The sequence below is a fragment of the Convolutriloba macropyga genome, chromosome 6 (genome assembly GCF_964194025.1).
Source record: "Convolutriloba macropyga chromosome 6, txConMacr16.3, whole genome shotgun sequence".
In the NCBI taxonomy this organism is placed as follows: domain Eukaryota; kingdom Metazoa; phylum Xenacoelomorpha; order Acoela; family Convolutidae; genus Convolutriloba; species Convolutriloba macropyga.
Genome location: NC_134473.1, coordinates 48,368,871 through 48,382,455, shown reverse-complemented (window position 1 = coordinate 48,382,455; position 13,585 = coordinate 48,368,871). Strand labels below are relative to the sequence as shown.

The window sequence follows — 13,585 nt, the reverse complement described above, 5'->3', positions numbered from 1 at the left end:
CGATACCCTAAATTGGATAGAAAATGTGCGGAATCGAATAGCGAAAGCAATGAAGGCGTTTTATCTCATTCGAAGGAACACAAGCTGCCAAATTTCTATGAAAACTAAGGTTCACTTATATAGAGCTATTATAAGCCCGACATTAATGTTTGCATCTGAATGCTGGGAGCTAAAGCGAAACGAGTATCAAATTGTAGAGCGGTTTAATAAAAAGGTCATGAAATGGATGACAAACAGAAATTGTTACAAAGAAGTATTGTTCAAAGCAATATACTGCCACCACTCTACTTTAAAGTCCTAAAAGATCTTCTGTTTAGCAGCTTAGTGTCAGGAAAGTACGATGTCGACTTGCGCAACTATTATGTTATTCAATGGGCCGGAAGAAGATCTAGGGTTATATTGCCAGACATTCGATACGAAGCTCAGAGGCTCAATTTTTGGTATAGAACTGGATTTCGGGTGAACATCCTCCAAAGGAAAATTAACTTCTTTGACAACATTAATTTGAAAGGAAGACTTCTAGAATTGATGTGGAAGGTTTTCAATGAAAACTGGGCTGAGAATAATTTCTGTAGTTGGATCTTTTTATGCCTGTGCCAGAACTGTCGTGCAAATTCTATGTTATAAATCCGGGACTTATCCTCCCCGTGAAATTGTCACAAAGCCATAATAATAATAGTACTACTACTAATTGTTGGTTTTCTGATGCCTTACCGTGTGTTCTGGTACTTGGTTTAAGAGAAGACGCATAGGTTGAGTGATATACTGCAATCTCTGATGTTATATTTAAGGTTTCATGGTTTTGGTGTTTCGAATGCAAGTGGAATGTCTTCCGCTTCAAAAGAAGTTAAAATTTTGATAGCGTTCTGTGCAGTGGCGAATTTCATTAACCACGCGGACCGAGTTTTACTTCCAATATGTATTGTTCCTATGTCGAAGAGGTACGACTGGGATCTCAGTTTTCAAGGGTGGGTCTTGAGTGGCTTTGGATTTGGATACATTAGCTCTCAGGTAGATAACGTTAATTCATCTATATTTGTCATTTTAATTGGACAGAAATTTTAGAAAGAACATTGCGTCAGAATAAATTAAAGAGATCTGGCTGCTAATATGATCACTTTTTTCAGGTTCTTGGCGGCTCTTTGTCTATCAGAATAGGTGGCAAGCGAGTTCTTCTCTTCGCTGTCTTTGTGTGGTCACTGGCAACTTTTCTGACTCCATTCTTTGCACATTTTGATGTGATCATGATAATCACTCGGGTTGGTTTAGGTATGTTCCAAAATCTAAAGTGTGTTCGGTATAGAATAATAAGGTCCTTAAAACTGTGAAAAAGACAAGGAATGTGGTCAATCATTATCAATTAGGACCACAGCTTAGTTGATATTATTTGCGATCCCCAAACGCACGTTTATCGTAAAAAGTGCGCTTGGGGATCGCAAATAATGATTAATAGCCGCCCTTACCTTCTCAGCCGGCTATTATAGCGCTCCTATTACAATTCAAAGAATTTGAATTGTATTGGGGCGCTGTCTTTTTTTACGACTCGAGTATTGGAGAAGTCCTTTTTTTAAATCAATTTTATTGGAGTGATTTTTGAAGCGGGAAATGAAACGCGTGAAAAAATTAGTGATTTTGGTGCTGAACAAAAGTGAAAAGCGGAGCAAAAAGAGTGGTTTTTGTTCATATCGCTGTTTTCCAGAGAGCGAGAAATTGAGGTGTGAAAAAAAAAATTCTAAGCGAGCGAAATTTTTTGTTCACGTGCGGCATTTTAAAGCAGTTTTTTTTTCATTTTTTTGGTTAAGAGGTTTTGTTATGATTTTGTTTTAATTTTAGGGTAGATTTGGCAGTGGTTTGAAGGTTTCTGCAAATTCATATGAGTTTTCTGCTAATTCGGAGGTTTTTCATGTATTTTGATGATTTTTGGGCTAGTTTTTGAGATTTTTTTACGATTATTTTGTTTTACAGCCTCCATTGGGTATTGAAAAGACACCTATGACTTGTGCATTTTATAGATAACAATTACTTACTGTTTTGTGGATATGAAGCATTTTTTTGTTGAGAAATATGACAAAAAATGGCGAAAATTGAGACTATTTTTCTTATTTTTTGGAGTTCTTCGTTTTTTCACGTCTTTAGTCGAATTTCTAGGACAATTATGACCTGCCTATTGTTTTGCGGGCATCTGGATGCCCTATTAGCTGAAGGGATTTTTTCTTTGGATTTTAGTGCTTTTGTAATATTTAAAAAATTTATAACTTTTTCCAGTTTTTTAGTTCAAGTTGTTTGTAAGCGCTTATTTTTTCATGATTTGGCTTCAAGTATTTTTAGAGAATTCTTGTAAGTGGTTTCAGTAGGTACTAGTTGTTTTAGTGAAGCAAATTGGGCAGAAATAGTTTTTTTGGGATCTAAATTTTTGACAAATTTTGTCAGATTTTAAATCATTTTTAACAGATTTTCCTGTTTCTACTTTTTCGTTTTATGGTTCTGTTTCAAGACAATCATAAGTAAGTGTAGGCACGTTTTGTCGGATAAGTAGTTGGATGGCGTTTAATTGGATTTTCACTTCGAGTCGGTTCCGGAATTCTTCCGGCTATATTTTTTTAAGATCTGTTCACACATTTTCATGATTTTTGAAGTCACATTGGAGTAGTCATTTTGTCACGCCGAAACAGGAAGTGGAGCGAAAAAGCGAGTGGTTTTGTGGCGTGAAATTTTTTCGCTCTAAATTTCAAGTAGAGTGAGAAGACGGCGTTTGAACAAAAATTCGCTTTCTCGCTAGTGGTTTTTTGTTCTCATGCGGCAATTTCACTTTGAATTTTACTGTTTTTTCGATTTTTTGGATCGGATTTTTTTCCAAATGGTTTTGCCAAGCCATTAATAGGTCGTTCTAGGTTTAGTTTTCTGTTTAGTCAATGAAAATTCTTTGAATTGTACGTCAGGACTTGTCCTGCTATGTATTTTTGTCGAACTTTTTTTTGGCTTTACCCATTTTGCCGCTTCTTCGACATTTTGCGTGACATCTTTTTGACTTCTCTAGGCTAGTTTCTCTCTTCTCTCATTCTGCTAAAAGTACTTTGAAACAGCAGCTGCTCAGCAAAGCAATTCAAAATGAAGAGAGTCAGTATAAAACAATCAAAGTCCGAAATAGAAACGGGATAAACCCATATAGCCCATTTTTAGATGCCCGGTACTCTAACTTTGTTCTCATAAGTTTTAGTTACTGTCTATAATGCTTATTGGTATTGATACTAGACCCTGTAGCCTCTCACTGAGAGACAGGAGTATGTCCAATTACGAAATGACATCAAAATAAATCGCACTTCAAAATGTTTTTATACAAAAATCAATTTTCGTTGATATTTTCTTTTCTTTCAATCACAATAGATTTATGGGAATCAACGGGGCGGGTATTTTCCGGCAATCTGCCGGGTATGTTTTTAACATTTACTGTCATTAGTCAAGATTTTTCAGCCTCAGGTTTCAACCTCCTTAAGGGTTTGATAATAGGGTTTGCACATTTTAACATCACGAATTTTAGCAAAGTTTTTTTTCAAAATTTATTGTCATTATCTAAGTTTTTCCAGCCACAGGAACCAGGAAACCTCCTCTAGACCTTGATGATAGATTACTTAAAATTTTTTATTGGCCAAAGATTAGTTTTTAATATCATAAATTTTATCGATTTTTTCATAAAATTTGCAATTTTTCATAAAATTTGCAAAGTTTTTTGACAATTTTTGGCATTTTATAATTTTATCGAGATTCGAGAGCCAAGGAATCTCCTCTGGAGTTTGATAATAAGTTATTGTATAGTTTCTAGATGCAATGAAGTTTTTTTAAAGATTATAACGTTTAACGAGTGTTAGCATTTTTTGAAATTTTTGGCAATGTTGAAATTGTTTGTCATTTTTTTTAGGTTTTTCCAGCCTAGAGAGCCAAAAAACCTCCTCCGAGGTTTGATAGTAAGCTCCTGCTTAGTTTCTAGAGTTAATGGAATGGTTATCATGTTTTAATGACTCGAGTTTTCGCAATTTTTTGATAAAATTTAATTTGAAAAATTGTTATGTATGGATCTTTGAGCCAGTGAAACTGTTTAAGGCTTGAAATAGGGATACTGGATAGTCTCTTGAGTCAATGGAATTGTGTTTTGAAGATATTAATATCACGAATATTAGCAAGATTTTGTTAAAATTTTCAATTGTTTTTTAAATTTTTGAATATTTTTTGTCCTTTTCTGAGTTTAACAATCATTAATGGCCAACGAAGCTTTTTAAGTCTTGCAGATGGGTTACATGACAAAAATCCAGAGACAAAATTTGTTTTTGAACATTTTCTTTACTGCGAAATGTGGAAACTTTTCTTTTGAATTTTGCACTTTCCGTTTTTTTCTATATGATTTAGTTACTAACAAGGCTAGAAAACTTGAATTTGTAGAGTCTAATCTTATCATGGAAAAAATTCTTAGCTCTCTCTCTCTCTCTCTCTCTCTCTCTCTCTCTGTGTGTGTGTGTGCGTGTGTGTGTGTGTGTGTGTGTTGACTGGCGTCTCTTTCCTTCTCTTTTTCGCTCACGTTTAATCTCGCACTCTCTCTCCTTAACTATTTTGTTGATGCCGCACTTCAGCGGCTGTTATGTGGCGTGATGTCATCGTCTATTACCCTAATCTCAGGCCCCTTCAATCAAGCTAAAATTATTTTCTTTTCTTTCAATCACAATAGAGTTATGGGAATCAACGGCGGCTATTTTCCGGCAATCTGCCGGGTATGTTTAGATTTGCTTTGTGCTAGCGCTGGCACATATTCTGCAACTAGGGGTGGGGTGTATAACAGGAAAGATTCGTCGAATCAATTGTGATTTTTTTCTTCACTCAATCAAACTGCCTCTGCTTAATGTTGAAACAAACATGGCAATTTTTTTGTGTTATAGGGCTTGCGGAAGGACTGGCACTGCCTGCTATTTTCCAAATATTCTCTGAAAATGTTCCAAAGGAAGAAAGAGCAAAAGCCTTTTCATATCTGGTGTCTGGTGGCTCAGTAGGACAAGTTGTTGCATCTGTAGTAAGTACCATGTATCAAGTTACCATAAATCTTCAAGTACTTGAAATTGCATCTGCGGTTCGTAGTAGCAGAAGTAAAATACTTCGAAATCTACCAAAGGAGGTTTTTATAATGTGAGGAGTAGTGTCTTGACAGCGGTTTACAGAAGAATAAATAAAGCAGAATAAGAATACTACAAAAAATGAGATCTCGTCATCTTGATTGAAGAAACATCAAAGCCTACCCCACAAACTCATACGCAAACAGAAAATTGGTTCAAAGATGCCAGAACAAGTAACTATCTCCACAATTTTTTTCATTCAGTTTTTCAATCCGAAGGATTATATCCGAAGGATGTTTTCTATCCGAAGTATTGAAAACATCAATGTTGCCAATCCGAGTTTGACAATCCTCATTGTCTCGAAGAAATTAATACACGAATTCCTATCAACATTAGACATTACGAAGTCGTGTTGACCAAACGGTCTACCTGCTGCATTCTATCGTAATACCTCTAGAATTTTTTTCGGTTTTTAATAAACTTAGGAAATATTAAAAGACGACGTAAGTTACTAGACAAATGGAAAATTGCTGCACTTTGGCCTTTTCCCAAAAAAAGTTGACAAAAGTTTGAAATTTTAGACCTACTTATTTACTAGATATTGACAGCAATTTTCCGAAAAAGATGTATACATTGCACTCTGATCATTTCAGCAAACATCTGACTCGGCTTCAACACGGTTTTTGTGAAAAACAGATCTGTCCAAACAAAAATGCTTTTTGCTTCTCAGAGATATACAGGAAGCCTTCGTCAAAAATCCCAGCTCTGAGATAACGGCTCCTCGTACAGATTTCTCAAAAGCTTTAAATAAAGTTCACTAATACAAAAATTCGCAATTGTAGGAGTTAGTGGATGCATGCTGGAGGTCCTCATTGATTGCTTATGAAATAGAAACAAGGAGGCTCTGTAATGTGCGTTCGCACATGAAGTTTCGACCGCGCTCATCTACATTTTTTACTTAATTGTCTACCAAATGAGGAAGAGATTTAAAAAAATTAACATATAAACATATCGTTCAACAAACTACTAAATGAATAAAACAATCTACCTAAGAGGGTTGATGAGACCTGTACCTACCATAATATGAATACCAGAACAAAAGGCGATAAAAATCAAATTACAAATTTAAATTTATTTTTTTTAAATTGTTGCTTTTTTGCTTTTTAATGTCAAACTAATTGAAAACATTATGCATCAATTGAAATCATTGTGAGATTCGTTTATACATCTATAGTTCACGATGCATCATTATCCAGGAAATGTCATACGACTACAAAAAGGACGACTACAGGCAAATAGAAAAAATTGCACAAAAAATGTGCACGAAAAATATCACACGAAAACGATGTCCCAGCCAATTAAACACTAAGCTGTTCGTTAAGTACATTAAAAAATCTGGGTAGTTTTTTTTCAAAACAACCAGAGTACCGCCCATTTTTGTGATTTTTTGAAAAGAAAACCAAAACCTACCAAAATGGGCGATATGCGAAAATCACGAATATTTTATTAAAACTGGTTGTACCATGAACAAAGACCAGTTGGGGACAATGAAAACGTTATAAGGAGCAAACTTTTCTTCAATAGGTAATGGATGTGACTTGTCTAATGAGATGCTAAGCAACAAGTTAACAGAAATGAGATTGGTAAATCTCAGAAATTCATTGTCTTTTTAAAAAACGAATGACGTCAAAAGTCATAGTCAACACAAACTTTTACTAAAAGAGTAGACAGTTTATTCTAAAACTGCTTCGAAAACTAATTGCGCCTGTTAATAGTGAGACTAAGTCATAAGACTATAAAACAACATCAATTACAAGCAGAACTAAAAAAAACTTCACAAACAACTTTACGATAACTCAGTGTTGAAGCCATTGAATTTATAAAATTTCAAGCGCGAGAAAATTAAATCTTCATTTGCGTCTCCTTTGAACATCATGAAGTCTTTTTTTGTAAAACGGCTATCTCAAAATGAAGGTAAAATAACCACAATTATTGAAAGGTATCTAGAAATCAAAAAAATTCTGAAAAAAATTTTCTAAGCCCTGAAGACATCAGTCAAAATGTTCAACAAGCAGAAAAAATGTTGTTTGGTCCAACAAAAAATTAAGAGATCTCTAAATAATCAGGCTACGTGACGAAACTGATACAGCATTGTAAAATACGAAAGAAAACGCAAACCAGTACAAAAAGTTTTTTTCAAAATTTAATTTGAAAGTCAATGGAATCATTAGCTAAATACCGATATCAGCTATTAAGTTCAATTATGTCTTTATCTTTGGCCACTGAGAAGTTTCCAAATATTTGTCGTACGACAACAAAAATGTACAACAAATACAGGGCAAAATTTGTGCCATATTCTGAAAGAGAACGGTGTAGCAACGGTTAAATCCATATGTCATGAAAATAATATGTTCTGAATCAAAACTGTTAGAACTCTTTCGGTTATTAATAGCCGCCCTCATCTTCTCAGCCGACTTTTATAGGGCTCCTATTTTTTTTACTTCGTCGAATAAAAAACTGTTTCGCTTTACCTCATTTTGCCGCTTTTTCAACATTTTGCGTGATATCTTTTTGACTTCTCTAGGCTAGTTTCTCTCTTCTCTCATTCTGCTAAAAGTGATTTTGAACATCAGTTGCTCACCAAAGCAATTCAAAATGAACAGAGTCGGTATAAAAAATTGAAGTCAGAAAAAGAAACGGGATAAACCCATAAAGCCCAATTTTAGATGCCCGCTATTTGAACGTCGGTCCTTGAAAGTCTTAGTTACCATCTCTAATGCTTATTGGTATTGATAGTAGCCCCTGTAGCCTATCTCTAAGAAACAGATGTACGTTATGTTCAACTATGAAATGCCATCAAAATAAATCGGACTTAAAAAATGTTTTTGTACAAAAATCTTTTTTTTTCAATATCTTCTATTCTTGTAATCACTATCATGCTTATTGGAGTCAACGGCGGCTATTTTCCGGCAATCTGGCGGGTATGTTTTTATGTATTGTGACAATATACAATTGAAACAAGAACAACAGCAAAAATGGGCAATTATGCACAAAAATCACAAAATTTTGTATGAAAACTCGTAGTACCAAAAAAATCACAGAACTTTCCTTAAAAGAAACACATTCAAGGACATAAGAGACCTTAGCTAACAGCCGAATGCTTTTTTCAGGTTCATATACAGGAATTGGTTTTTGATTTTCTGGTCTAAGACAAAAAGAAAATTCAGCGCTTTGTCTGTTTTGATTGTTTTCAAATTTCGCATGAGTACTAATGATTGAGAGCTTTTAATGTTAAGCTTGATACAGTAAATTAAGCCGTTAATATATAATGATCGCTTATTGTCTTAGATAGCGTTTCGGTTTTTATGTTTGTTTCTGTGATTAAATGATCAATACACGTCTTTGAATTTTTGGTAACCCTTGTAGGCAATGAATTTTGTACTCGGAAATCAATTGATCTTAAAAGACTCTCACTCTTTTGTACTTTTTTCTCTTTAAACTATCTTTGTTGAATCAAACTTTCCTCTTCTGAAAATTTCAAAAATGTAAAACGCTTCTTGGCTTTGGTACAAAATCAGTTAACTTCAATGACGGAGGTCTATAAATGACCTAACAATTATGCAAATATTTTTCATCGTATTTCATTTGTAATATTAAGCATTCAATTTCTGGGTTATTGTCCTGTATTGTATATTGAAGAATATCCCTAATGTAAAAAGCTACTCCGCTCGATCGTCGCGTAGCGTTTTTTCTCGGTTTTGACACTCGTCTTGTAACCTGGTTGATCATAGTCGTCAGGTTGGTCACTATCTTCTAACCATGTTTCAGTTAAAGCAATAATATGAAGTTTTGGCTCTATTGTATCAAGGAAGGCAACTAGGTCAGAATGATGAAATCTCAAAGACTGAATGTTTAAATCCCAAAAAGTTCGGCGTTTAATTTTAGTATGAAAATCAATTTTTACGGACTATAAAGGATTCTCCTCACTGCTCAGATTACTCGAGAAGTTAGTGCTTTCATCGATCAAGTTTTTACTTTTTTCGATGGTGGAGACTCTTTCAACCAATAAATTGAATACTTTTTCTTTCATGCAGAATAATTTGGCAAGCTCGTCAATTTGTTTTGCATAACAATGCCATTCAAAACTTCCTTGAGGTCATTGAAAAGCCATCTGACGACTTCTCGATGGTGTTTTCTTATTTACATAACGGTCCATTGCCAACGTCTCTACTGTTTGCATACCCCATTCTGTTTCAGTGTTACCATTGGTTTCCACAAGGAAATCAACTTGATTTCGACTGTCCACTGGATTCCAAGTTGTATCGGTTTCTGAGAAGTTAACTGGTACTTGGTTTTTGCTCGTGGTTGTGAGATATTTTCTTCTCTGTAATAGTTATACAACACTATCAATTTTCGCTAGACGCTAGTTTTTAAATATTTGCGCCAGAAACCGGATCAAAAACGAATTGCGAATATACCATACCGAATCTCGCTGATGGTTATTAAAACTTTTGAACAATTATTGATTTTTTTTATGTTTCCCAGGTAGGTAATGGAAGGCCGGAGTATCATGAGTTTCAATTGGAATTTGTACTGACCTGATTAATTCCACAATTTTGTGTACCGGGTACTCGTCACCGTTCACTACCCCATGAAAAGTCAAACACATAAAAAACGTTCCTATTTAGTAACTCTCTTTGCAAGGTCCTCCTTTTCAGTCCTTAGTTGATCACATACTCTACGTAGTTGGTTGATTTCTTCCTTATTGTAGTTAATTTCGTTCATGAAATCCAGAAATTTTGAACGCGTTGAATTTGCATCATTAATAAGTTACAAGATCAATAAGATCAATTATTTTTATTTTCTCATACAGCTCCATAGTTAGGAATGCAATTAAAATTTTACGTTATGCAGTAAAAAATAAGCGACCGTTTGCTATTTGTTCATTTGCTTGTGAGCTGTTCATTTGCTTGTGGGCTGTGTTTACAATATGCCGACTGGTGTTCAAATGTTGAAATATCAACAATCTCACAGTTTAAGTTTTTTTTATACTTGTCCATAAAACCTATCCTTAGTTTTGGGGCAGCGCAACCAAAAATATCACAGAACACAGCTCGAATTGGCATACCGATCGTTTGAAAAATGAGCCTTGATTGATAAATTGTTGATACTTATTCAGTGAGCCACATTTACTCTAAACCAGAGTAATCATAGATTTATGCCAAAACATGGGAGAAGTATAATTGTACAGCTTACCGTGTTGAAGTTTCTTTGCTTTCATACTAGGATCATAATATTTTCATACTGACCATACTTGATTTCTTAGTACGATCCTAGTGATAAACCAAAGCAAACATTTATGGCTACCAAGAAAGCATATATGATCCTAGTATGATGACGAAAAATCATACATTTGTCTCCTTGAATTTACGTTTATAATATCGATAACGTAACACTTATCCGATTCCCCGGCTTTACTTTGTGATCTGCCAAAAGACTCTTAAAGAAACTTTCGCGGAGTTGGCATCTAACTTTTAAATCATTTTCTATATACGTATAAAATCCAAAGTTGTTTTAGCGCACCGAACTAATAAAATGTGGACTGTACATACGATATATTAATTTTTAATTCCCCCTAACTACATTACACGAGTTTTTTTGGTATCAGCCATTGTTTTATGTACTACATATGTCCTTGTATGATTTCCAATAATTTTTTTCGATTTCTACCGAAAACTAAATTATACTGGTTTTTGGGCTTTCAAATTCTTTGTTTTAATCCTGTATGATTTCGAAGAATTCAGATGATTTTTGCATCACAACTAAGCAATCATACAAATCACATGACCTAGTATGTAAGTTGTGTGGTGGGTGACCCTGGTTTTTCAGGAAACGTTTTTGTACTTTAAATTCATGATCTATTGCCGATGAAAATTTATTTTGCTCATATAAAACAGTATATTTACGCCCTCTGAAGTTTGCACTTGCCAAAGAAATGACATAGTCAGCCTGAATTTTGCCATCCAGTCAGTCAGTTGGAACAATTTTTCCTCCTAAGATAAAAGTAGTTTCAGGAAAATTCAAAAAAGGAATCAATCCAGTGATATTTTTTGGAGTAAAACATTCATTCTGTATATTCCGTATAAAATTGTTAAAAATTTTTTTTTGACATTCTTGAAATCAAACCCGTAAAATTTTGGAATCATATTTTGAGGTTTTCTGTTCAACATAATATGTTTAAAGAAAAGCGAAAACTTTTCGGATTTATAAATTGAAATTGAGTTAATTTTTGTCTAATTTTTTTTTAATTTTTTGCCTTACAGTTGTTAAATATTGAAGCTGTTTCATACTATTTGAATCTTTTTAATTACTCTCAAGCAAAGTTGGTAGCAATTGTTTTAGTACTGTTAGCGTCGCTTGATCGATTTTTCGTCTGTAATTTTTTGCAAATAGAGATAAAGTACGGAGGGAATCAAGTCGCTGAAAAGCTCTCTAGGGCTCTACAAGTCTCTTATTGTAAATTTGTAAGATGATGAGAAAAGAATAATTGTGTAAAAGGGCGGTTATTTGGCTGTTTGGACTTTCTTACTTCAACCCTCACCCCCACTCTGCTCCCCCATTACAAGTGCACCCCTTATTGCTAGCCTCCCTAAGCCCAGGCTGGTTACTACGGAAGACAACGGCTTCCCTGTCAATTGAGAGTAATTCATACGACATTAGTTATGTCCATAAACTAATTTTGTGTGTCCATTTGCAATCTGATGAATTTATTTAATTTATACATTGTTTTGTACTTATCCTTATTTAAAATATGAAACGGTGAGAAAAATGGAATTCTTTTGATAATTTTGAACCACATTTTTCTCTTAAAATTTTTAAATGATACCATTTTCGTTTTTGTGCGAAAGGATGTCGATTGGCCAAAATTGAATCACAAAGTTTTCAGCACCCCTTTCATCGAGGGTTGGAATGAATTGATTTGATATGTAATCGAGGTTCTATTTCAAGTGGTTACCATTTGCCTCAACGTCGTAGCCATTTAGTTACATTTTATTTTGATGTCTAGATTTGCCCTTTGATGGGTTGGCAGGCCGGCTTCATTGGATTTGGAAGTGTGGGCATCTCTTGGGCTCTTCTCTGGCTACTCTTCCTCAGTAGATGCCATAGTACCAGCCACAAATTACCTGAATACACTTATGTACCGCCCAAAGTGAGTTTGGACATTGTCATCTAGAATGGGAAAATTTATTCTTTTCGTTTAAGCTACGGCACAATATGATAGGGATTTTATTTCTGCATTTGCGTAGGGTTCCCACTAGGGTGTAAAGATATCTATACGTCTGTTGCAGCAATGTAAGCATATTAAGATTCAGAGCAGTGTCTGGTCAGACAGATTTTTCCCGCTTTCTGCGATTTGGCTATTATTTTAAATTGCTGTCAAACGAAGTTTGTAGCAATTATATCAGTCTTTTTTATGCGATTTTTTGCTCGATGGATTTTTCGTTTGACCAATTCTTTGTCTGACACATTTGACTTTTCGTCCTCAAAAACGAGGTAAACAGGTAGCACTCGGAGGGAAATAAGTGGCCGAGCAGTTTTCTTAGAGCCTTGAGACGTGTAAGTCTATAAGTGTGTGATTCACCGAAATTGTTTTGAGGAGACAATTTCAGGGTGTGAGGAGGCGAATCTTAGTCTGAAAAGTTTGACCCCCTCAGTAACCCCCCCCCCCCCCCCCCTCAGCTTAAGTTTCAACGGTTCAATTTTCAAAAATATATTAATTTGAGTCGGCGTCATCAATATTTGTTTCATTCCCGATTAAAATAGGGGCTAGGAACTTCATACCAGCCTACTTTTTTGTTCAACTCTTTTGCGGATACATAAAAATTTAAAATTTTTACTTATCACGGTTCAAATAAGCACTAGCGCCAAAATAAGAAACAAGTAGAATCTTGAATTTTTTAAAAAAAATGTTAGCTATCGAATTATTAGCAGCCGGGTGCAATTGAAACAGCTATTTTTTAGGAGCTTTCCGTTTTCAAAATGCAAAGGATTTGGATTGTCTTCTACCACTGCTTAATTTTTGAAATCTGTGAACGCATTTTTCAATTTTTGTCAGTTAGAAGTCAACTTGGAGTTGTGAATTTAGTCTCATCAATGTATTAAAAAGAGGGAATAGCAGGTAGTTCTAGATGAGTGTTCCATATTTTCAAATTACTGTTGCTGTGGAAGGAATTGTTCTGTGAACAAAATTTCATTTTTGGAGAGATTTTGTCCATATGCCTCCATTTACCGACTGTTTCGACATTTCTTCCTTGAAAACTGATATGAGGTGATACGTGTGTTCTAATTCCATAGCTTTCAATTGCAGCTTATAGTTTCGTTTCGAATTTTTATCTGGTTTTAAGAAATATTAACTCAGTTTTGAATGTTCATTGTTTTTTATAGCTGCGAAGCTGTAAGCTGAGCGTAGCTATATTGCGGTGCTCTTG

General features: G+C 34.6%; 1 protein-coding gene across 1 annotated transcript in view; it reads left to right on the top strand.

Moving 5' to 3' along the window:
- Positions 1-13,585, top strand: part of LOC142341011 (sialin-like) — a 235,460-nt gene that overhangs the window by 192,392 nt on the left and 29,483 nt on the right. The window contains exons 2-5 of the mRNA XM_075391826.1: positions 791-1,011; positions 1,128-1,269; positions 4,926-5,056; positions 12,163-12,306. Coding sequence (XP_075247941.1) covers positions 826-1,011; positions 1,128-1,269; positions 4,926-5,056; positions 12,163-12,306 — 603 coding nt within the window. The 5' untranslated portion in view covers positions 791-825. The remainder of the gene's footprint in view (positions 1-790; positions 1,012-1,127; positions 1,270-4,925; positions 5,057-12,162; positions 12,307-13,585) is intronic.